Here is a 23819-nt window from a genome sequence, read left to right as displayed (position 1 = left end):
AAATTGCAACTTCTAATCCCTCTACATGTAATTCCCTTAGTATGAATACGCACAATTTAATACATTGGTATCACAACACTTTTAGCCATTTTTTTTATAAGAAAAGGCTGAAAAATGCTCAAAATTTTTAGGGGAATAAAAACATGATTTACTGAAATGTTGGACCATGTGTCTGTTGAACCACTTTTGTATTCTTACTGAAAATATTTCTTAGGGATGGAACTTCTCAGTGCTGGTAACAGAATGACAGTGATAGGATGTGTGCCAATATTATAAACTGATGTTCACTGCAATTATTTATTATCCTGAAGAATCTGTGAGAACAGGGACTAGTTCTGTTAAATCCTCAGATATGAGTAGATGAAACTTACTTAGGGCCAGTAAAACTCTTAATGTTCCTTCCCTGTAGTGATACACTCGCAAATTCAATTCTGAATACATACATTTCAATTCAAAACCCATATATTTCAACTTAAAACATTAGCAAAAAGCAGAAAGAAATGTATAGGACATATACAAGGAAAACTGAAAAAAGATCTAAGAAAAAAAGTTGAATAAAGAAAAAATATGCTATGTTCATGGATGGAAAGAAAGTGTATATTTCAAACTTCTCCTAAATTAAGAGTTTTAACCAAACTTAATAATTCTTTGGTTTATATCATTAATAGTTCCAATTTTTAAAAGTATGCTATTAAAGTCAATCTAGAGGAATAAAGGTAAAAATATGATTTAGAATAATAATATTGGTGACAAAGAGGGCTGGGAAATAACTAAACAACAACAACAAAAAAAATATTAATACTAAATCGATGTGGCATTTGCACCAAATGCCAACAGACAGTTTAGAAGACATGACACACGGTTTAGAAACAGATTATTAACACACAGAAAGTACACACAAGGCATTAATTACACTTACCAGTAAACATTTTAGTAACAGCCTTACTCTGTTTTCGGGCAGAACACAGAAGCAATAGCCATGGTGGAAAGAACTCATGGTGACCAGCTAAGAGCTCCGCGACAGTTCCAGATAAGCTGGTAGATGTTTGTTCACCTTCGGTAATGTTACACCCTTCATCCACAGAGTCAACAAGTAGATACAGGCTTTGTTGGGGAGGCTTCATTCCCAAAAGAGGGAGTAGAACACACCTGTAAAATACATCTGTATGAGCATTCTCAATATTACTGGCTACAATGTTATTAAGATTTATCATTCAAATATTAGTAATATAGATTATAAATGTTTTAAGAAGAAATAAATTTAGGTTTTAGAATAAAAATATTATGTAAGTTTCAGTTCCTTACTTTAAGAATACTAGTCCCAAATAGTTCACTTTTTCAGTAACAAAATTTTCCACAATAAAGGGTGTGCATGAGTGTGTGTGTGTATATGTGTGTATTAGTAAGTCAGCATAATTAAGGGGAAGGATAGTAGGAACTTTAGGAAACTAGATTTCAATACTCCTTTCCTGATTTTTTAAGTCACCAATAAAAAGCTTGAGTTGCTTATAACCAAGTTAAAATGTGTTGCAAAGGAAAAAGAAAACAACTTTGGGGATCGCTTTAATAAAAAGAAAATACCAAGGGTCCTACAGAATTTAGAAATGTTTTATCATCATTTCTCTTACAAAATGACTGCAGGCTATACTAGCTTGTCACATATAAATTTTATTTTAAAAGATCATATAAAGATAAATTACTATAACCTAGGGCCCATTTGATATATGTTCAAATTTCAATGTAAAGAGCAAATTTCTAGGTTTAATTCCACAGAACAATGCATTTCCTACTCAAAATTTACAGAGCAATTGAATATAACTTTTTCATAACTGAAACAATGCTCATTCATTTTCTTCAAATGTTTACTTGAGCATGTCATGTCGTGAATAGGCACTGACAAATACAATAGTGAAAAGGACATGATCCATATAGTTATGAATACCAAAAATTTACAGATAATCCTTTCTACAACTCTCTTCTTAAACTTTCAATCCCATAGCAACCACGATCGTTTTTATCACCTCGTCCTACCAACATTTCTTTATAAATGTCTCTCAAACCCACCTCAGTCTGTAACATCATTTCTCTCACCTGGACTGCCACAATCACCTGTATGTTCTGTATGTTACATGTTTCCAACCACTTCCCCAGAGTTCCTGCTGCAGCCAAAGCAACCTTTTTAGAATATTACTCCAGCCACACTAGCCTTCTTTCAATAACTTTTATTAGATACAATTACACAAGGACCTTTTCATTAGCAGTTTTCTCTGCCAGAAATGTGCTTCTTTTCTCTCTTCATGTAATTAACTCCTCCTTAATCTTTTTTTATTTTTTTATAAACTTTTTTTTTTTTTTAACTTATTTTTGGGACAGAGAGAGACAGAGCATGAACGGGGGAGGGGCAGAGAGAGAGGGAGACGCAGAATCGGAAACAGGCTCCAGGCTCCGAGCCGTCAGCCCAGAGCCCGACGCGGGGCTCGAACTCACGGACCGCGAGATCGTGACCTGGCTGAAGTCGGACGCTTAACCGACTGCGCCACCCAGGCGCCCCTCCTTAATCTTTAATTGTAAGCTTGAGAGTCACTTTCCAAAGGTTGAATCCCTATAGTATGCTTTCATTGTATTAAATATTTCTCTTCCGTAGCAGTGTCAAATTTGCAATGTTATACTTACTAATTTAATGCCATTAATTTTTATTTCTTCCTTTATACTGTGAGCATCAAGACACAAGGACTATGTCAGTTTTGCTCATGAGTGTACCCCAGGACTTAGCATAGTGCTGTGCCCATAGTAGATCCTAAATGAAGACTTGACATTGTTGTACTCTAGAATGGAAAACAAATAACTTCAATGCAGTATACTCAGTGCTATGATAAAAAGCAGTAAAATTACTAATGTGGTAGATAAGAAATGACCAACTCAAGACAGGTAGACAGGAAAGGCAGAGAATGTCAGAGAAATATTCAAATATTAGGTGCTCAAGATGAGTTAAGTTTTGAAGAAACAGTTATTCTCCAAGAACTGGGAAAATTTTACAATAAACTGTAATAAAAGGAAGGCAAAGCAATCTTGGCAGAAGGAATATACTAAATTTGGGAAAACAATTTATTGTACCTTATTGTACATATTTCCTCTATCATGAGAACAAAGAAATTTGATGAAAAACAAGTACTACAGTAATATATATACTATAGTATATAATATACTAATGTACTATATAATCACTACCACTTGATAAATAACACAATGCTGTGGGAGTACAAAGAACCTACTTTTGATAGGGATGGGAGTTGGGGGGAGGGAAGCCAAATAAACAAGCTTAGCCAACAGAAAGAGCTAGGGTAAAGACAACACATAGGACAAAAAAAAAAAAAAAAATCTAGTTTAGGCAACAGCACATTTATCTTGAAGAAAAGAAAGACTTGTGAACAAAGTCTGGAAGAGAAGAGTTAGGAAAATGAGTAAATAACTGTGTTTTATAAACATTATTATGAAATTTGGGCTATGACCTAAGGGTACTAAGGAGTCGACTGAAATATTTTAGACAGGAAATTGATACATTTATATCTCTGTTTAGAAAGATAACTGGCTACATTTGAAGGAAAGCCTGAAGCAGGTAAGTAGAAGAAAAGAGTGAGATTGGAGGCCACTGCTTATAAAAAACAGTGGGGCAAGGGGAGAAGCAGGGGGACCACTTCTAACTTTAATTCAGTGTTTTATATGCTTTAAGTACTTTACATACCAATTAACTCATTTTATTCTCACATAAACTTAAGATGAGTACTATTATAATACCAATTTCCAGATAAGGAAATCAAGGCACATGAAGATAAGTCATTTATCCAAAGTTAAAGAAAGGAATTCAAGTCCAAGCTGTGACTCCAGAACTTATGTAAGGATGGACCCTTCATCCTGGTTTGCCTAGGACTTTCCAAGTTTTAAGCACGGAGTCCTAGAAACTAGCTGCCCTTCATCCCCACTCCCCACCCCCAGTCCTGGGCAAACCAAGGCAGTCAGTCACATTAGTCTACACTCTTATCTACTAGGGTCTACTGATTATACTTACAGCAAATATTATAACAGAGTTGAGGGAAATCTGGTGGGTGAAATTGATGATTTTATTGCTTTTGCTTACTCTGGGTTGTTTGTTTTTCTTTGCTTAGTTTCTTAGAAACTAAAATAATTGTTTCACACTTTTCTTCTTTTTTTAGTTTTTGTTTAATGTTTATTTATTTTTGACAGAGAGAGAGAGAGAGAGCGCGCGCGCGCGCGCGCGAGCGCAAATGGGGGAGGGGCAGAAAGAGAGGGGAAGACACAGAATCCAAAGCAGGCTCCAGGCTCTGAGCTATCAGCACAGAGCCCAATGCAGGACTCAATCAAACTCACAAACCAAGAAATCATGACCTGAGCCAAAGTCCAATGCTTAACTGACTGAGCCACCCAGGTGCCCCTCACACTTTCCTTCTAATAATAATCCCTTAATGTTATGAATTCCCTACTATTTCCAATACCATTTACTTCAAAATAATTTCCCTTTGATTCCTTCTTTAAATTATAGGTTATTTAGAAGTGGGTTGTACAGCTTTCAAATATCTGGGGATTTCTTAGGTTTTTTTATGTTATTGAGTTATCATTATTCAATTCAACTGTGATGAGATAACATACTCTGTATAACTTACGTACCCTTCAATTTATTAAGATTTGTTTTGTGGCCCAGAATATATCTATCTTACTAAATGGTTTATGCGCACTGGAAAAGAATGTGTACTGTCTGCTATTGTTGGGTAGACTGTTCTACCAATGTCAGTTAGGTCAATTTGGTGATAGTGTTTTTCAACTGTTCTATGTACTCGCTGATCTGCTGTTTATTTGCTCTATCATTATTGAAAGGGGAGTGTTAAAATATCAGAACATAAATGTGGCTTGTCTATGTGCTCTTGCAATTCTATCAGTTTTTGATATGTTGAAGCTTTGTTATTATAGGAATAAACAATTATTATGATTGTTATATCCTTGAGAAATTGACCCCTATGTCATTACGAAAGATCCTCTTTTATCCTGGTAATATTCTTTTCTTCAGAATTCACATCACCTGACATTAATGTAGCTATACAAGTCTTTTCTTTTGATCAGGGTTAGCATGGTATGTATTTTCTCATTCTTTTTCATTTAACTATGTGTCTCTTTATATACAAGGTATATTTGTTGTGGCCAACATATAGTTAGATCTCATATTTTTATCAGACAAACTCATTTAATTAGGATATTTACCATTTACATTTAATGTGATTATTGATATAGTTCAGTTTAAACCTACCTTGTTCTTATACATATCATTTTGCAATGTGTTAAACTACAATGTTTTGCAATGTGTATATCCGTAAGATATATTACTAGGATTACAGTTGCTAGGTTAAGGGCATATCTGTGTATACTTTGGTAGTAACTGACAAAATACTCTCCTTAAAAATTATATAAATATACATTCCCAACAGCTGTGTAAGAATGCCTATTTACTTCTTCCACAGATACATAAAAATGGCACCATTACAGTTTTAATTTACATTTGTTTCTCATGAGCCTATCACATTTACATATGCCTAGGAGTCATATTTCTTTTTTTCTTTAAAATGTGTCTTTATATCCTTTTACCCATCTTACAAAAGATTATCAATTTTTCTCTTCTTGGTACTCTTTAGTATAGAGAATATACATTGTTGTTAATTTTTCCACCATTTGTTATTTTTATTTTTGACTTTTTAAGGTTTTTTTGGCATGCAGTTTTTTTTTAATTTTTATGTACATCAAAATTAATTTTTTTCTTATAACTTTTGAGTTTTATGTCACATTTTTGAGGGGCCTTCCCAACTCTCGGCTTAAAAAACATTTCCTCATGTTTTCTTCAAAAGCTTTGAACGTTTAATTTTATTATTTATTTACTTATTTATTTTAATGTTTGTTTATTTCTGAGACAGAGAGAGACAAGCATGCGCAGGGGAGGGGCAGAGACAGAGGGAGACACAGAATCAGAAGCAGGTTTCAGGCTCCAGCTGCCAGCACAGAGCCCGATGTGGGGCTCGAATCTGCAAACCACGAGATCGTGACCTGAGCCGAAGTTGGTCGCTCAACCAACTGAGCCTCCCAGGCGCCCCTAATTTTATTTTTTAAATCAAATTAATTTTGGCATAAAGATGTGAACTATGGTTCCTAAACATTTTTTTTCCCCACATGGCTCCACAGTTATCCCAAAACTATTTATGAAATTATCTTTCTCCTAGTGATTGGAAATATCTCTTTTCACAGAGTAAGCTTTCATATATATTTTGGGCATGTTTCATCTCCTCCTGTTGTCTCACCATCTCTTCTCCAAGCACTTTTATTTCTGCTTCATGCAATTGTTTAACTCAGGCAATTGCTTATTAATTACATTTTCATTTAAGGCAATATATTTGGCCACAGATTTCTTTTTGTTCCAGGGCAACATTATTCTGGTAGGTGTTTCCTGTGTTCCTTCCTCCTTTTGTTCTTGAGATACATTTTTTTATATCTACGACAGCTCTTCAATAAGATTAAGTTCCCTCTGGACCAGCAATTGCAGGTTAGTGTATCCAAGGTCCAGGCTTGTAAGAATTCTCCTTATGACTCAGAGCTATAAGCATGAAAAATTTCTTTGAGCTTCTACTTCTCCCCAGCCAATTAAGATCAGAAGCTGTGGGCATATATATAAGACAGGATTTCTCACCACAAACCCCTCCCGGACTACCCCCCAAATGTTTGACTCCTTCTTCCCTGCCTTCTTTGTTCTTCCTTTCTGCCTAATTGGGTCCAGGGGAACTTCCAGCATAAGTCTGTAACCTGTCTCCATGGTTCAAAAAAAGAGCCTTTATACTCTTGATGATATTCAGAGTACACACTTATTTTAAAGAATAAATGTTCTGCCAGTTTTGTCTGCATCTCAATTTGATATTAACTTCCACATTTTATTGAGGTTTGGTTTATAGTTCTCTCATTGTTTTACTTTCTTGTTTTTGTGCTATTTTCCATGCCTTACTCAGTCATACTATAAGTCAGAAGCCAATCTATGGCTTTAAAAATGTTGAGATATTTTTTCTAGCCCTGACCTCACCCTAAACTCAAAAGTAAAAATCTCCCAAACTGTCTGCTATCTATCTCTGTGTGTATGCCCCATAGGCGTCTCAAATTTAGTATGTTTAAAGACGCATCCTCTTTCAATTTACCCCCAAAATAAGTTCTTCCCCACCTGACTTCCCCATGTCATTTAATGTATCTCATCATCCCCTGGTTTCTTAGGCCAAAATCTTAGGATCCATTCCTGAATCCTCCCATTTGTTCCAGCCACGTGACTCTCCTTTCAGTTTTGTTTTGTTTTGTTTTGAAGCCAGTGTATTTGGTACTCCCTCCTACTAGAATTCCCCCAGGCAAAATTTCTTATCCTTTATGTTTCAACACAAAGTTTAATCCTGAAAGGCACCTTCCGAATCACCATGTCTTAAGAAGCCTTTATCATCACTTACTGCTGTTACTCTAAAGACTCCATCTGACTGTTTTCTTTGTAGCGTCTATCCCATTCTCAAATTAACTTATTGTATTATTTGTGTGATGTTGTAAGGCTAAAGTGAAGCTCTTCCAACTCCATACCTCCTCCCCTAGGACGTGGCTCTCTCCTCCTGCCACACTAGCTACTCTTCTTCACAGCTTCCCAACCTTTCAATTTTGAAATATATGTCAGTATTTGTATCTGGGATCTTCTTCCATTCACTTTTTATGTAAGTTTATTAATACCCTGAAACCAAATTTATATACACAGTCAGCACCTCTTTTCTTCATCCAGACTGTGAGTCTAACTTCTTACTCCACTTCTCTGCTTAGTTGTCTAATCTTGAACATATTAAAACCTAAACTTCAGACCTCTAATCCTCATCTTGCTCCTACCTTAGTCTTCTTCTTTCCAGTAAAGAGCAATCCTATCCTTTCAGTTTCTCAGGCCAAAAATTTTAGAATCATCCTTTAATCCTTTTTTTCCTTTTCATACTTCACATCCAATGTGCTACCAGCTAAATCTTAAAAATAATCAACCACTTGACCCAAATCCAAGCACCATTGCCTCTTACCTCCATTACTGCACTGGCTAGGTACTGATTCCCTTGTTTCCACCTTCAACCCAATTCTCAAAAAGTAAACAGTTAATTAAACCAGATGATGTTACTACTCTGTTGGAAAGACCTGATGTCTTCCAATCTACTGAAAGTAAAAATAAATGTGCTTACAATAGCCTCGAAGTGCATACATTGTATGAATCCTATTTCTCTACCTGTCTCCTACACATACTCCTTTGTTCACTCTGTTCTAGCCACACAGGCTCTCCAAAAAAAATCCTGTTTTTTTCTTGGATTATATTAAGCCAACTCCCACCTCAGGACTTTTCACTTAGTACTTCCTCAGTCTGGAAATTCTTGTCAGAAACTTTCTCCACAATATCTTAATCTCCCCCATATAAAATAATAATTCTTCTCCCACAACCTACCCAGTACATCACTACTCTCCTCCTTACTCTAGCTTGATCTTCCATACAGTATTTATTGCCAATAGATATGCTATATATTGTTAACATTTTATTTTCTACCAGCCACGTACTCCAACCCTCAAAATGTAAGCTCAATAAATACGTTTGACATTTCCATTTTTACTTACTAACATATACCAGTATGACATCTGGTACATTCCTAGCATCAATATATAATTGATAAATGAATGAATGAATGAATGAATGAATAGACCAATGTAAAAGAACTCAGAAATACATATGTATGTATGTGTATCTCACAGTGGTATTATAGATTAATAGTGAAAGACATGCCACTCAACAAATGCCAGTAGAACAACCAAGTAGAGAACACGTTTTTAAATATTAAGACCCAAAAAAGGTAAAACATAAAGGAAATAACTAAAAAATACTCGCTCTTTACATTTCAAAACAAAATTTTCACAGACAAAATGACAAGTGCCAAAGGATCAAAGATGTTTAAAATAGTAAGTTATCATTTCACATTCGCTTTCTAAAACACAAAGAACAATGACAATACAGCACACACATCTATGAGGACAAACTGATATAATGTCAAAGCTTTAGTGCTATCTCACAGAGCTGAAGATGAATATACATACCCTATGATTCCAAATTTCACTTCTAACTATGCAATTTGGAGTTACCCTTTGCTACTTTCCTCCTAGTATATGTCCAAGAGAGTATCCAAGAATGTTCTTAGCAGCACTGTGGTTTTTTGTTTGTTTGCTTGTTTTAGAGAGTGGGGGGGAGGGGAGGGGCACAGGGGAAAAAGAGAGAATCTTAAGCAAGCTTCGAGCTCAGCACAGAAACTATCTTGGAACTCAACCCCATGACTCTGGGATCGTGATCTGAGCGGAAATCAAGAGTCAGACGCTAAACTGACTGAGCTACCCAGGAGCCCAGCAGTACTGTTTCACAAAAGTTAAAATGCTAAATACATCTTAAATGAGTATCAACATGACAACAACAAGTGAATTATACAGACTGGAGTTATATATTATATAGTAGTGAAGATGAATCATATAGAACGTGTAACAACATGAACAATGTAAAAAAAAAATGTTACACAGAAAACATTACAGAATACTGCTAGCAACACAACACCATTTATATAGAACAGTGGTTTTCAAAGTGTGGTGTGAGGGTCCCTAAGGGTATCCTATACCCTAGAGCATTTCAGAGTCAGAATAAAACTAAGATGTGATTTGCTTTTTCATTGTAGTTCTCTCTCAAGGATAGAGTGGAGTTTTCCAGAGGCTGCATTCAAAAGCAGAGATGATAATCCAATATAATAAGCCTAATATTAAAAAGATTTGAAAAAAAGGTAAAACAACGTTCTTTTAACTTTGTGTATTCTTTTTTTGACAATATTCATTCTGTCATTAAAATGTTACTTATGTTCATATGTAATGAATTTATTATTAAATATTTATTAATACATTATTTTAAAATTTTATTAGTTCAAATTTCAATTTTTTTAAATGTTTATTTATATTTGAGAGAGAGAGAGAGAGAGAGAGAGAGAGGGAGAGAAAGACAGTGCGTGAGCAGAGGAGGGACAGAGAGAGCCGGAGACAAAATCTGAAGTAGGCTCCAGGCTGAGCTGTCAGCACAGAGCCCCAAAATGGGGTTTGAACTCAAGAGTTGTGAGATCATGACCTGAGCCGAAGTAGACGTTTAACTGAAATGAGCCACTCAGCCTCCATAAGAGGGGTCATCTTATGGGTGTGAGTAGGTCAAAATTAGCAAGGGATACCAGGGAAGATTCAAATGTAGATTTTTTTTTTTAATGTTTAATTATTTATTTTGAGACAGAGAGGGAGTCTGTGCAGGGGGAGGGGCAGATAGGGAGAGAGAATCTCAAGCAGGATCCAGTTCTGTCAGCGCTGAGCCCAACACGGGGCTCGATCTCACAAATTGTGAGATCATTACCTGAGCCGATATCAAGAGTTGTATGCTTAACTGAACCACCCAATGTCCCCTAAGATTTTATTTTTAAGTAATTGCTACACCCAACGTAGAAATTGAACCTACAACCCTGAGATCAAGAGTGGCAGGCTCAACTGAGCCACCCAGGCACCCTTATTTTTTCTTTAAAACAAAATAGTAAATCTAGATTTAAAGTAAATATAGCAAAATAGGTAGGTAGATGCATATTTGTTTTCTTATTTTATTTATTTTCCTGTATAAATGATAAACTTCAGGGATAGGAACAATCATGTTCTCCACAAATTCTTTTTCTGCAACCATTTCTTGTACTTGGTGTCATTAATTTTTATGTTTCAATTCCTGTGAAGTCTATGGTGTGCGAGTTGTTTCTCTCGCTAAAGTAGCAATTAATAAACATCATAACTGAGATTTAAGCTACATTTTTTCTCTTTTCTAATGAATATAAATTTTAAATGATAATCTCAGAAAGATTTATAGGAATGAAACTATGAAACACAGAAGAAACTAGGGATTTATAGAAGATAGGCAAAATGTGACCTCATGATTTACATCATAGAATATAAATCGGATGCCGCTAAAAAGTTTTCCATTTTATAAAAATTAATTTTAGCATGCATTGTAAGAAACAACAAACAAAATAAAAAAAATACTGGTTCAAATGGATCTCTGTCATTAATAACTATATAATCTATATGTATAAATCACTCTGCAGAAAAACATGTACTATTTCAAACGGAATGTGGTTAGAGCAACACAAATTATAAATGTGACCAAATTTATGATGTTTTTTAATTAAAACATAGTTATTCCCTCAATTCAAGAAATAGTTACTGTCTTCTATAATCTATGTTCTGGAGATATAAAGGGAACAAGTCAGGTAGGTAGTCTGCTCATTCCAGTAGGTAGGCAGAAAGTCAAAGTAAACACATGAAGCAAAATAACTTCAGATCATGCTAGACACTGAAAATTAAGAAATAAAGAAAACAAAGTGGGAGGATCTGATTTAAGAAACTGACTGGGTGGGGAGATGTCTCAAAGACTTGATGGAAAGGAAAGGCTCTCTGAGGAGGTAATATTAAGGCTGGCACCTAAGTGATACCAGACAAGTAGCCATATAAAAATCTGCTGGCTGGAATGTCACCTATTTCAAAACATGATAAGGGTAATGATGTGGATGCAGAACAATGAGCAAGGATGAAAGTGATACAAGCTGAGGTCAAAGGGTAGGCAAAGACTGGACCATGTAAAGCTTAGATTTTATTCTTAAGGTAGTCAGAAGCCATTGGCAGGTTTTAAGCAGGTAACTAATATGACCTGATACTTTAACACTTTGTAAAGATAAGAGGGACAATAATAGCAACAGGAAGACCATTTTGGGAGGCGACTGCAGCAAGCTAGGCAAGAAAGAATAGGAGTAGCAGCAATGGGGATGCAGAGAAGTGAAGGTACTTTTATCATTGAAATAAAACAAAAGTAGCTAATGGATTGAGTGTAGTGAATGAGTGAAACTGAGGAATCAATGATGATTCCTAAATTTTTGAAGAAAATTATGGGTTTCGATATGAAATATTATTTCCTTAGTTTTTTTATTGTTAGCAATTTTTACAACAGTGGCATATCATTGGTTCCACATCTCTCTCATCTTCTTGAGCCAAGAAGCTACCCAAGGCATGTCATTCTCATGGTGATGCTAGAAGCAAAGAGGATAAGCCCAACTACTCGTGCACATTTTAAGCCTCTGTTTGGATCCTGTCTACTGACATCCCACCGGCCAAAGCAAATGAGATGGTTGACCCAAACAGAAAAAGGCAGAGAAGTATACTTCTCCTCTAGTAGAAGGACTTCCAATATCATATGGCAAAGACCAAGAATACACGGAGAGATGAAGAACAAAAACAAATAATTCAATCTACCACAGTTTCCATGTATTCAAATCATGAGTCATAACTGTAAAAGGTCAGTAGTTTCTGGAAAGCTCCAAATTGTTCTTCTAGATAGCCACAAGTAACGTATAATTAGTTCTCCTAATTAATACTTATTTTTATTAAGCAATTACATGAGGATTTAAAATCCTATCTTTTTACCAATGATTATACTTAACTATACACATATACAGTAGAAAAAAATAACATTAGAATATTTCTGAGATTAGAATAACATGAAAGACAAATTGATTTAAAATTTAAGACAATTATATATAGTATGGTCAAAGATAACTAGAACTGTAGGGTAAACAGGCAACCAATCAGAATATATTTCAAAGATATATTTTTTAAATTTTTTTAATGTTTATTTATTTTTGAGAGAGAGACAGACAGACAGAGTGCAAGTAGGGAAGCGGTGGAGAGAGAGAAAGGGAGACAGAGAATCCAAAGCAGGCTCCAGGTTCCAGGCTCTGTGCTGTCAGCACAGAGCCCAATGCGAGGCTCGAACTCATGGACCGTGAGATCATGACCTGAGCTGAAGTCAGAAGCTTAACAGACTGAGACACCCAGGCACCCAAAGATATTTTTATTTTTTTAATGTAAGCTCTATGCCCAACATGAGGCTCGAACTCACAACCTTGAGATCAAGAGTTGCATGCTCTACCAACTAAGCCAGCCAGGCACCCTTTAAGATATTTTTAATGGCAGAAAAGTATTTACTTATTTTACTTCATAAAATCAAACCACTTTACCATATAGAAACCATCTTATTTCATATTTTTTTAAAAAAACAGCAAAAATGCTAAAAAAAACTGAAAAAAAACCCTGTAATATAAATAACAAAAAAAATCTATATCCTTATTATATATATGAAGTTCTTACTAAACCCTAAGAAAAATAAGAATATTCTTACTTCTCATATCTCCTAAAGACTTTAACATTCTCTCATATGCTTAAAATGTTTCTTGAAACAATAAATGAACTTATGTGTTCTAATCAAGTTTTGGAAACACGAAACATACTTTAAAAGAACAAAATGAAATTATCCAGACCTTTCAATAGAGGTAGGCAGAGAAATCTGAATTTGTTGTATAAGTTATCACAGTCTTCAGAAGAAGGACCTAAAGAAAGCACTGTTTTACTATGGTAAAACTATGAACAAAAGGAATTAGAAGATAGAGAGGCTAAAATTACTTCTAGGAGTAGATAAATAATATTCTAGATTAGGGTAAAAGATTCAAGAAACATTCCAAGAAAAGGATTAAATGCTTTAGAATAAAGTAATATAAGAGAAAATAATCAAAGCAAACTCTAGAAACAAGCCTAGGGCAGTGCTTCTTAAACTTCAATATGCACAGGATTCACTCACTTAGGAAATGGGTTAAAAGGCAGACTGAGATTCAACAGACCTCAGATTCTGCATTTCTAATAACCTCCAAAAGTAATGTTGATAATGTTTATCTTAAGATCACACTTTTAAGCAGAGTCTAGGAAACAAGAATTAAGAAATAACTTAGATGAAGAGTCACTTTTCCCACATTTCCAAATAATGATCAGGCTTCAGATTATATGCTTTTATCCTGTATCCTTCCATCTTGGCACTTGTTAAGCCTGCATTTCTACATTTATTTTTGTGATTATTTGTTCAATGTACTTCCCTCTCGCCCCTACCACTTAACTGTTTGGCTTACAACTTTAGCCCTGACACTGACCACTTATCTGGCACAGAGCAGGTGCAGAATATGTTTCAGAAATAAATGAGTGAGCCAATGAATAGAAATGCTGAAAGAGATGCTGATTTGAAAAACACAGCAAGGTTAGTGAAGAACACTCCAGTGAAAAGATACTTGTTGATCAGGGCGAGGATAAAAGCTGTTGACGCAGATTTGATTGCTATCATATTAGATATGTTGGTGCAGATTCGATTGTTATCATACTAGATATGAACGCTGGTAGCCATGTAAATAAATAAAATTATTGAAGGAATGAATATGTATAAAGAGAGAAGATCTAAGTAAGCTTCCATGGACAAACACCGAGAGAGTACCTAGAGGGAGAGAGACCAAAGAACATAGAGGATTTTGAAAGGAAGAAATTACAGATAATGAAAAAAGTTCTAGAATGTATCATCTAAGGCTAAGATAGAGTGAGCAATGAGTTCAGAAGCTACTCTGCACAAACATCTTTCTGTGAATATACACATCTAGAAGTCAGACTTCACTAAGAAATGAGGTGACACATAAGTAGTAGGACTTGTGTACACAAATTAGAGATGATATGAAGATCTGGTAGGAAATAAAAAAAAATACACTTTTTGTCAGAGTACTAGGAAACACGTTTGTGTTTGAAAATGCCAGCAGCAGCTAGGCTGGCACATATGAACAGGTAAAGTGGTCGTGGAATAGAATAACAGAGTTGGGGGGATGAATCAAATTAGGGCATGTAGGCCCCAGCTGAAGACAGCAGCTAACATGGCTCCACTAGATTACTGATTCAAGAGAATGAGAACCTAATTTTGTCAAAATTTCCACTTTTTTCCCAAGAAAAACCAGAAATCTGGATGTGTGTATGAAATTTCCTGAATTGGGTAAAAGTATTCAACCTGTAGGGAATAACTTTACTCTCTCTGGTCTAAAACAAAACAAAACAAAACAAAACAAAACAAAACAAAACACAGAGTTACTAAGAAGTAAATGGAAGAATGGCCAAGCAGAACTAAAAATGTGACTGAAATTAAATAACATAAATATGGAGGAATATGTTATGCCATTATAGCATAAGTGATTAAAGGTTGAGGAACGTTTCAGCAAATTTTATGGAGGAGCAACAGGAACCAAAGGAAGCAGCACTTAGATATGAAGCATAAAAAAGAACCCATCAAGGGTAGAAACAAAAGGTTTTAGGAAGGGAAAGTGGGAGGTCCTGAATGAATGGCAGTCCATCTTAAAGTAAAAATAACATGGTCAAAAGTTGGAAACAACAATTTGGTGAAAAATGACTATGTTAGACTAAAAGAAATGTAGAATTTTGATTTTGAAAATTACGTTAATTCATTTATTTCATTTAAAATGTGAACTGCAAAGACACTTTACAAGATCTTTTAATCTGGTAATATTGAAGAATGGATAATGATGGCTATCTTAAATAGTACTAGTTATACCAGACAGACGATGGAAAGGGAATATTTTGCCTTGAAAATACCCCACAAAGGAGGGTAAAAAGGAAGCACACGTTCCAATCTCATTCTGTTCTTAGTCCCTTTGTTGAGTAAGCCAAAAATACTTGCAGCCAGTTGAGACAGAAGATAGACATCTGGCCACTTAAAACTATCTGGACCAATGCCATATTCATACATGCTAAAGAGTACACACGGCAGGTTAATAAATTAATAATCACTATACCAGTCTGGTCTACACTGAAAACTGACCTAAATGATATAACATTTCAATTCCCTTCCTTATGCAAGAGCTTCAGCTATCCTTCAATTAGGTTCAAACATATTCTAGATAGGTAAGTAGCTTTATTCTCTCATTCAAATGATAATCATTTAACACTTACTACATGCAAAGTGCTGTTCAAAGCACTATGGTAAATATAAAAAATTAATCAGTCATGAATAACGTCATGAAGAAGCATATGCCTAATAGAAGAGATAACAGAAGATATACGCATAAATAACTAAAGAAGCTAAAAATCTAAAGAGATACAACTGAAAAACTATAAATGTTCAAAGAGAAGGAAATAAAAAAATCAGAAAGAAGATTCAACCACTTCAGGGTTCCTATTTGACATAAAACACAAATGTCAGTTTGGTCTTCCAGTTTCCAATTCTTTTCTTAACAAGCTACTTTCACTTAACAAGCCTTTCACTACCAACACAACTTTTTTTTGGCTAAACTCTCAAAGTTTAGAGTCAGTTACCTAATTCTTCATCACAATTTTATTCCACTTACACATTACACAGAACAAAATCTTTTTACTCAAATCTGGAAAATTGACATCACACATAGAAAACTAATAACCTGGTCTGGCAGATTTTTAACTAGAAATAAAAATTAGAGAATAGTGTCTACCAGAAGCAAAAATTTGTATTTCCCAGTTCCACATCCATTTAAATCTCCAAGAAGATCCATGGGTACAATAACTATGATAGTAAGATCCAGAAAGGAGTTTCTAGTTGAATGAAATAATCATGTTCAGTTGTGCTTCTAAACCAGTCACAAGATCTGAAACTACTCCACTCCTTCTCACTTTCCCTAAACTTAGATGCCTTCATACTTCTGTCAAAAATAACTGGGATTTGGCTTACAGTTATATGACTACCAGGAAACTCTAACACACACTCTAGAAAATACACAAAATATACAAAGTTTTGCAATAAGAGTGTGAAGGGAAAGGCAGAAGGAAAGAAATCAGCCTTTGGTTTTCAGGTAAAAGTGTTAATTGTCATCAATTAAACCATCTTAGTTCCACCAACAGAAATGAGGAGAAAAAAAAAATCTAAACACAGTAACAATAGCTTTGCACCTTCACTAATCAAGATAGAAAAATGGAAAAGGGAAAAAAAGAAATTAATAGGTCTTCATTCATCACTCCCTTTAGCAGATCATATAATTCCTTACACTAGTCTTAAAACATTTATGTGTTGCATGAACACTGTAACAGGCATTTATCCCAAATATTATTTCTCTTTATAGAAATAAGATAAATATTATAAGAATTTAAGCTCCATGAAGGCAGGGTATTTTGTCTGTTCAACTCACTGATTTATCTACAACTGAACTGAACACACAGAAGGTTCTCAATAAATATCTCCAGCTCAACTGTGTTTAAAACACAAAAGGCTCTCAAATATTTGCTGTAAGAATTAATGAAAGTCAGAATAAATTTTGTGACTACTATGTCTAAGAATTGTGATATCATGTCAGAGGGGAAAGAAAGTAGCAGCATTTAACTAGATTAAAATGACATTCCTCTCATTTTTCTTATCATAGAGAAAAAGTGATTTCAATACACCAGCAATTAACAAGTTACCACGTAGGTATATGATTTCATGTAAGAAGTTTTTTTGTGGCACTACGTATTCTATCTAGTATCATTAAACATAAAAACTAGGTAAATAATTAGGAAGTAAAACTGAAGAAAAGTTTATAAAATGCATTCATTACGGAATCACTTCTCTGCAATTTCCCCAACTTTGTTCATCTGTCAAGAACTAAGATTTCTCTTTATCAATTTTCTATTACTATTAAATTGTTTTACAAATGAATATATGAAACCATTAATATTATCAAGTGTTAGATAGATGTTAAAAAAGTAATAAAGTGGGTTTTGAATTTTTTTCAAAAGCAAAAAAAGATTTTACTTCTCTTTGTTTATATTTCATCTCCCATCATATCACTTTGATCTGTCTCTCTCAAAATATTATAACTTCTCGAAAGCAATGATTATCTACCTGTTGAATTACATTTCTCCCTGCCTACACAAAATAGATTCCTATTAAAATTCTCTAAGGCCTTATTTAACAAAAATCAACCACAAATAGAACCTACTGTAATAGAACGTACAATAAAATCTTGGCTATCCAAAAGTAAAGGCTTAGATTATCTAATGCCATAGACGATGCAAAAATATTTCTCTTTAACTGTGATTTGTATTCTCATACTTGCATTTGACTATGGTTATATGAAAGCTTCAGAGTCTTAGAGGAAATGTACTCTATGAATTATCAGAAACAGTTGTTACAGTATCAGAGTTACCTAATTTATTTAATGATTAACTACTTTAATGATGAAGAAAGAAAGTAACCCAGGCTTTTGAAAGATCCAGAAGGAGATTAAGATCACCAAAATGGTCCAAAAAAAAGGCTGTGCTTCCTCTACCAAAGTACAGCCTGGGAATACAAAGTGGTTAGCTCTTTCTGTCAATCAGAAAATCAGCACCGGTGTGGTTTTCACATATAGCTCTAATTGCTTCTCATTTCTCTTCAATTATTTGATAACTAAAATTTACACAGGAAAAAAAAAAAAAAAAACAGGACCATCTCAGTAGACGGACCTTTTTCAGGAAAACCTATGATACCATACAGAAAGGTCTGCTCAAGATCAGAATATAGCAAAAATGTACAATTAGACATGATTTTAAATATTTAAAGGCATTAGAAATTTACATATAAATTTCAATAAAATAAAATGTATAATTACCGAATTTAGTCGGACTAAGTTTAACGTAGTTAGCTAAGCTCTTTGAAACTGATTTTCTAAGGTGTTAAATCCAAGTAAGTTCTAAGAAATGAAATTATAAGAAATGAAAATTCAGTTCTTCAACTAGTGACAGTATCTTCAGAAAAAGTAGGAAGTCAATAGGAAAAGAGCCGCTTATGCCCAGAGACTTTTAAGTCTCTTGAAAGGTAAAGTTTTACATATTGAAGACTACGTTATTGAATAAACACATTCCATATTTAAAACTGTCCACTGAAGCCAGTATCTCCTATTTGTGCACCAGTTATCACCTAACGGATTTCCTTCTTATTTAAAAATGATTGAATAGTTTTAACCCTGATGTTGGTGGCTAAGAGCAAAAGATAAGAGATTTGCCCTGAATTTTACTGGACTGCACTTAAACATTAAAAAATCTGCAAGAATAGCACACCTCTCAAAGACACATCTCTTTGGCTGACTTTAATATACCCCTCCCACGTCTGAATTCCGTACCACTATCCATAAAGATCATTCCAGACTACTACTCTGTCACTTATATGGGCAATCTGAAAACTCCACTCAAATCACAACTGTGACACACCCCCCCGTCCTCCACAAATTCTAATCTACTCTCCCCCTCTAGTCCTTCAAAGAATTTCTATGATTACAAACCTGTATACATGTACACATTCTTCAAATCCCAGCTCTGCCTGCCACATACAAGACTGTAACCTTGGACAAGTTACCAAGCTTTCTGTGTCTCAGTTTCCTCATCCATGAAATGGGAATAATAAAAGTACCTACCTCATAGGATTGCGATGAAAATGAAATAAGTTAATATTCGTAAATCTTTTAGAACACTGACACATAGCGTTTGCTATTATTGTTAATATTTTCAACACCACTTAAAACTTACGTTTTTCATACCATTAAATCTGAAGACATCATAAAAACAAATATCACTCATTTCACAGCAATTCAAATCCTACTCAAAAGACTCCTAGAGACACACAGAGAGACAGACACATACAGCCACATATACACACACGTATGCTAACTTCCATCGCACAGTATGCCTACATCTTTGGGGAACAATCTTCCACCTGCTAAGAGCTACTTACTGTGTAGAAATAAAAGTATACACAAAATGAGTAATTCAAGCAGCAGTGAGTCAATAGCAAGCACAAAAATAACAATCTGCCTGCTTCTTTTAACAAGCAGAGGGTTGATAGGCAAAAAATTATTTTCAAGGCATCATGTCTTCTTGAATACACTTTGAATCTGCAACAACTCTGAAAAGCAACTTACTCCCCTCCTAGACCACTCCATTTACCAAAGGAAAAATGCTTAATTGAGGTTAGAAAAAAAGTTGTTTTCCATATCACTCACTAAAAGTAGTAAAATTATGCCAGATTTTCATTATTTTATAAATATCACATATTTAAAAGTACTACTTAACTTTTTGTTTACTCAATAGGGGAATAAATCCCAAACATAGATTTTCTTCAGATTCTCAATGGCCAATGATCTCTTTCAAAAATAACTTGAAGAAAGACTACTATAAGCAAAAAAGATTAGATTCTACGCTGAGAGTTCCTCTAAATTCAGCACCATTTATAATATGCCTTCCCTGAAAATGCAGCCTATTTTCCAAGCAGCTAAATGGTTTTTTCTACCATAAGAAATATCCCTTACCAATTATAGATAATACTAGAAAAATAAGTAAGTAAATAAGCAATTGTCCTAAGTTTGAAATAAAAATTAAGTTTCTGTTTCATATTCTGTTATTGAAGAAGTAAAAGAAAAGACATACTTTTAATTCATATCCTGTGCAACATTCAAAGCTTAAATTTTGTTTTCGATACTCAAAGTAACACGTGTATTTACAACTACAGATTATCCCCAAATGCACAGTAGTACAGGTACCCCACAAAATTTAAACAGACAAAAAACTAAAACAAACAAAAAAACCTAGAAAACACGTTAATTTTTGCTTAGAAACCAGAATCATGGCATTCTTATTGTTACCTTTTAAATGCTTCAGCTGGGTTCCTTTCACATTCTCCAGGCTGTAACAGGCTTTGGACTGCTGGATCCCTTAGCTTATCCTCATATCCTTGGAGTAGTCCACTGCGGCAGATCTGGGCAACTAGACCTCTAACAAACCCTCCAACACACAAAGTATCAGAGTCCTGGGCTTTGCAGAAATGAAAGGCCAAAGCCTGGCGATGTAAACCTCTCTGCAAGCTCGTAGGTGAACTTGGCCACAACAGCTCAGTACATAGGGCTGTCTTGCCACTGCCAGGCCCTCCTACCAACAACACACCCCAGGCAGCTCCTTTTCCAGAGACAACACTAGCATTATTCCCAGAATTCATTACAAGGGATGGTGTGTTGACAGCACTATTGCAGCAGTTAGTTTTCTCCTGGAGGCAATGCTGAAGCTTGTGGAAAACCCACTCCCTACAGTAAAACTGCTTCCCCTGCAGTAAACTCGTTTGAGCCATTTTGCAGACTTTCTCTTCCCAAGGATTAGTCATAATAGGTTTCTTATCTTCAACATTTGCTAGATCCTGGATACGTCAACACAGGTCTTTACATCCATTAGGACATAACTTGCATATTAAGTTGACTCTGAATGATACAGTAACCAGTTACAGTAAAACTCAACAGCCAGAGATGCCATTTGCCAATCGAATGTGCATGACTTTATTTAGCTCTTTACTCTTGATTATCAGCAGAAAATATATTAGTTTAATTGTTGAACTGGTGGAAAATTGCCTGGTTCCAAAGCGTGGCAATACTTTTCCTAAATCTTGATGGGTCACATAACTCCATGGTTATATCTGGAGTTTATGTGATTGTGGATGTTTCAAGTGTGCAGATGAGACAATACATCTGGAAAACTAAAGATAATGCCCAATCTTTCAATGTGTACAAAATGCTTCTCCAGATTCCAAGTGTTAATTCTGTATCTGAAAATTAGATGCAGAAAAGATGTCCATTACAGTAAATGCCATCAAAGCGATCCCACGTATACAGTTGATAGGTAGCTCTGTATTTCTTGTTGAAGGACAGTCACTCAAAGTACTAGACCTTGCCATTTTCAGGCATCTGGGCAACTGCCAGGGAGGGAACTGTTTTAGATTAGGGTCTTTTATGTGGCAGAAAGGACAGGCCACTGTTAACACATCCTTAATCCAAAGTATTGATAAAATGCCATTTTGTTGGAGCGTTGATTCTTAATGAACCTGTTCACAGGTTCCTAGCTTTAAGATATCTGGGAAATCAACAATTTCTACAAGTAACTAAAATAAAACAAAAATATCTTAGTGCATAATATTATATGTTAAGAGCTTACTTACTTAAAAGCTTACAAAAGGATATAATTTGCCAGTTAAAATAATCTCAAAAACCCATATACTTTAAGAAAATCCACATACTTCATCTTTGGCACTTTAAAAAAGTTGGACAATTACCCCCAGAATCATAATTCCACTTTCCTTTCTGTATTTTACTTTCTCTACGGTTATGCTTCCCAAGCAGCTACATTTTAATCCAGTTACCCTGGATTTTTAAAAAAGGCTTTATGCACACACAGTAACATCCTTAACTCTAGCCAAAAAGGTCTTTCCGACAAGCTTGGTAGAACAGCGCCAGTTAAAGGAAGCTCTATTAAATTGCACAGTCCAGCCAGTCAAGGACTCTGTTTACTCGACTAGTCACACTTCTTTGTTGATAGTTTGCAAAATCTAGGGGATGATTACTATGGTTGCGGCTGGATGGGAATGGGTTAAAAAAAAATAGAGGGGGAGGATGGGAATAATCTTAACAAGAATGATAAAGCCAAATACAAGTACAACGTGAATCCTTCCTTCCTCTGCGCCAAAGATAAATGTTTCGGATGGGGGTGAGGAATGGAATCTACTACTGTGGCCGGAGAAAAGGCTGCCGGGGAGAATTCCTTCCGAGACAGAAAAGGGATAAGGAGTAGAATGCTTCAGGGCTGGTGGGTGTTTGCCTACAGTTCCGGCCTCTAGTTTCAGCTGATAGACAAAAGGAACTCCGGGATTCCCAGAGACGGGAACCACCTTCGGTTTGAGCAGCCTCAAGGAGCCACAGGGGGGCCACCTCGGAGAGGCCACGGACGGAGGTGCAGCCTCTACACCGAGGTCTTCCCTTCCAGAAGGCTGGGAACGCCCCAACACCCCGCCCCGCCCCGAGATTTTGGGGTGTGTCTTTTGGAGGGGGAGGGGGTGCCCGACGCCCTTGCCAATCCCAGATGAGGGGTCGCCTTCCAGTCGGCGCCCAGTTCTGCGCCCCCACCCCTCGCGCCGTTCCCGCCCCCACCGGACCCACGGCGGAACGAAGGGGACGGAGACTGCAAAGGGTGGGTGGGTGAGTCAGCCTCGAGCCCAGCCACAGCCCCCGAGCTTCCGACCTGAGAAGGGGCCTCGCTTCTACCGCCGATGCCGCCCCTCGGTTACCTCGGCCCCAGCCGCCGCCGTGGCCGCCGCCGCCGCCGCTGCGGACTCTAAGCCTCAGACACTTGCTCCTCTGAGAATCCGCGGCCGCCAGCGCTCTCGGGACTCCAACTGCAGCCTCCTCCTCCTCCCGGCCTGGGGCACGCTCTCAGCTCCGGATCCTGCTGTTGGCCCCCGGCAACTGCCAGTTCCAGCTGCCCCAGCAGCCTCGGTCGTGCTCCTCCCAACCCCCACCAGCCAACCGCCGCCGCCGCCGCCGTCAGGGCAGTGACTGTCTCAGGCAGCCCGGGACTCGGCCGGCTCCGCCCCGCCCCACTCCGTGGCCCCGCCCTCCAGCCCAGGCCCCGCCCCCACCCGACCGCTCGGCCTTTCTTCGCCCGCCGGCTCCTCCCCTTACTCCTCCCCTCCCCCTGCGCGCCGGCCCGTCGCCGCCGGTGCCTGGGCGTGTGCGGGCGCCTGGACCCGCTGCCCGCCTCGCGGGGGAACCTTTCTGGGGGTGGCTTTCGGGCCCCGCCTTTGTGAGGGGAGGAGAAAGGGGCGGGGGCTGCGTTCTCACGTCCCCGAGCTCACGCGAGTCGCTGCCCCCACCCACCCCGTCACCACTCGGCCCCGAGCCTTTCTTTGTCTTTAAGGCCGAGGACTCGCTGGCTTTGGGGGCCATATCCGCTCCTAC

At 36.7% G+C, this 23819-nt stretch overlaps 1 protein-coding gene and 1 non-coding gene across 2 annotated transcripts in view; both read right to left on the bottom strand.

Moving 5' to 3' along the window:
* ANKRD50 (ankyrin repeat domain 50) overlaps window positions 1–23419 on the bottom strand; it is a 32676-nt gene extending 9257 nt beyond the window's left edge. Inside the window, exons 1-3 of the mRNA XM_030313111.2 lie at window positions 23150–23419; window positions 20691–21637; window positions 920–1149 (exon numbers count right to left, since the gene is read on the bottom strand). Coding sequence (XP_030168971.1) covers window positions 920–1149; window positions 20691–21202 — 742 coding nt within the window. The 5' untranslated portion in view covers window positions 21203–21637; window positions 23150–23419. The remainder of the gene's footprint in view (window positions 1–919; window positions 1150–20690; window positions 21638–23149) is intronic.
* On the bottom strand, window positions 13072–13144 carry TRNAK-CUU. The gene has a single exon. It is a non-coding gene; the product is annotated as a tRNA-Lys (tRNA).
* Window positions 23420–23819: the final 400 nt, after the last annotated feature.

This window comes from Lynx canadensis, chromosome B1 (genome assembly GCF_007474595.2).
Source record: "Lynx canadensis isolate LIC74 chromosome B1, mLynCan4.pri.v2, whole genome shotgun sequence".
NCBI classification, from domain to species: Eukaryota; Metazoa; Chordata; class Mammalia; order Carnivora; family Felidae; genus Lynx; species Lynx canadensis.
Note: the sequence above shows the minus strand (reverse complement) of the source record. Positions and strands in the feature narration are given on the sequence as shown.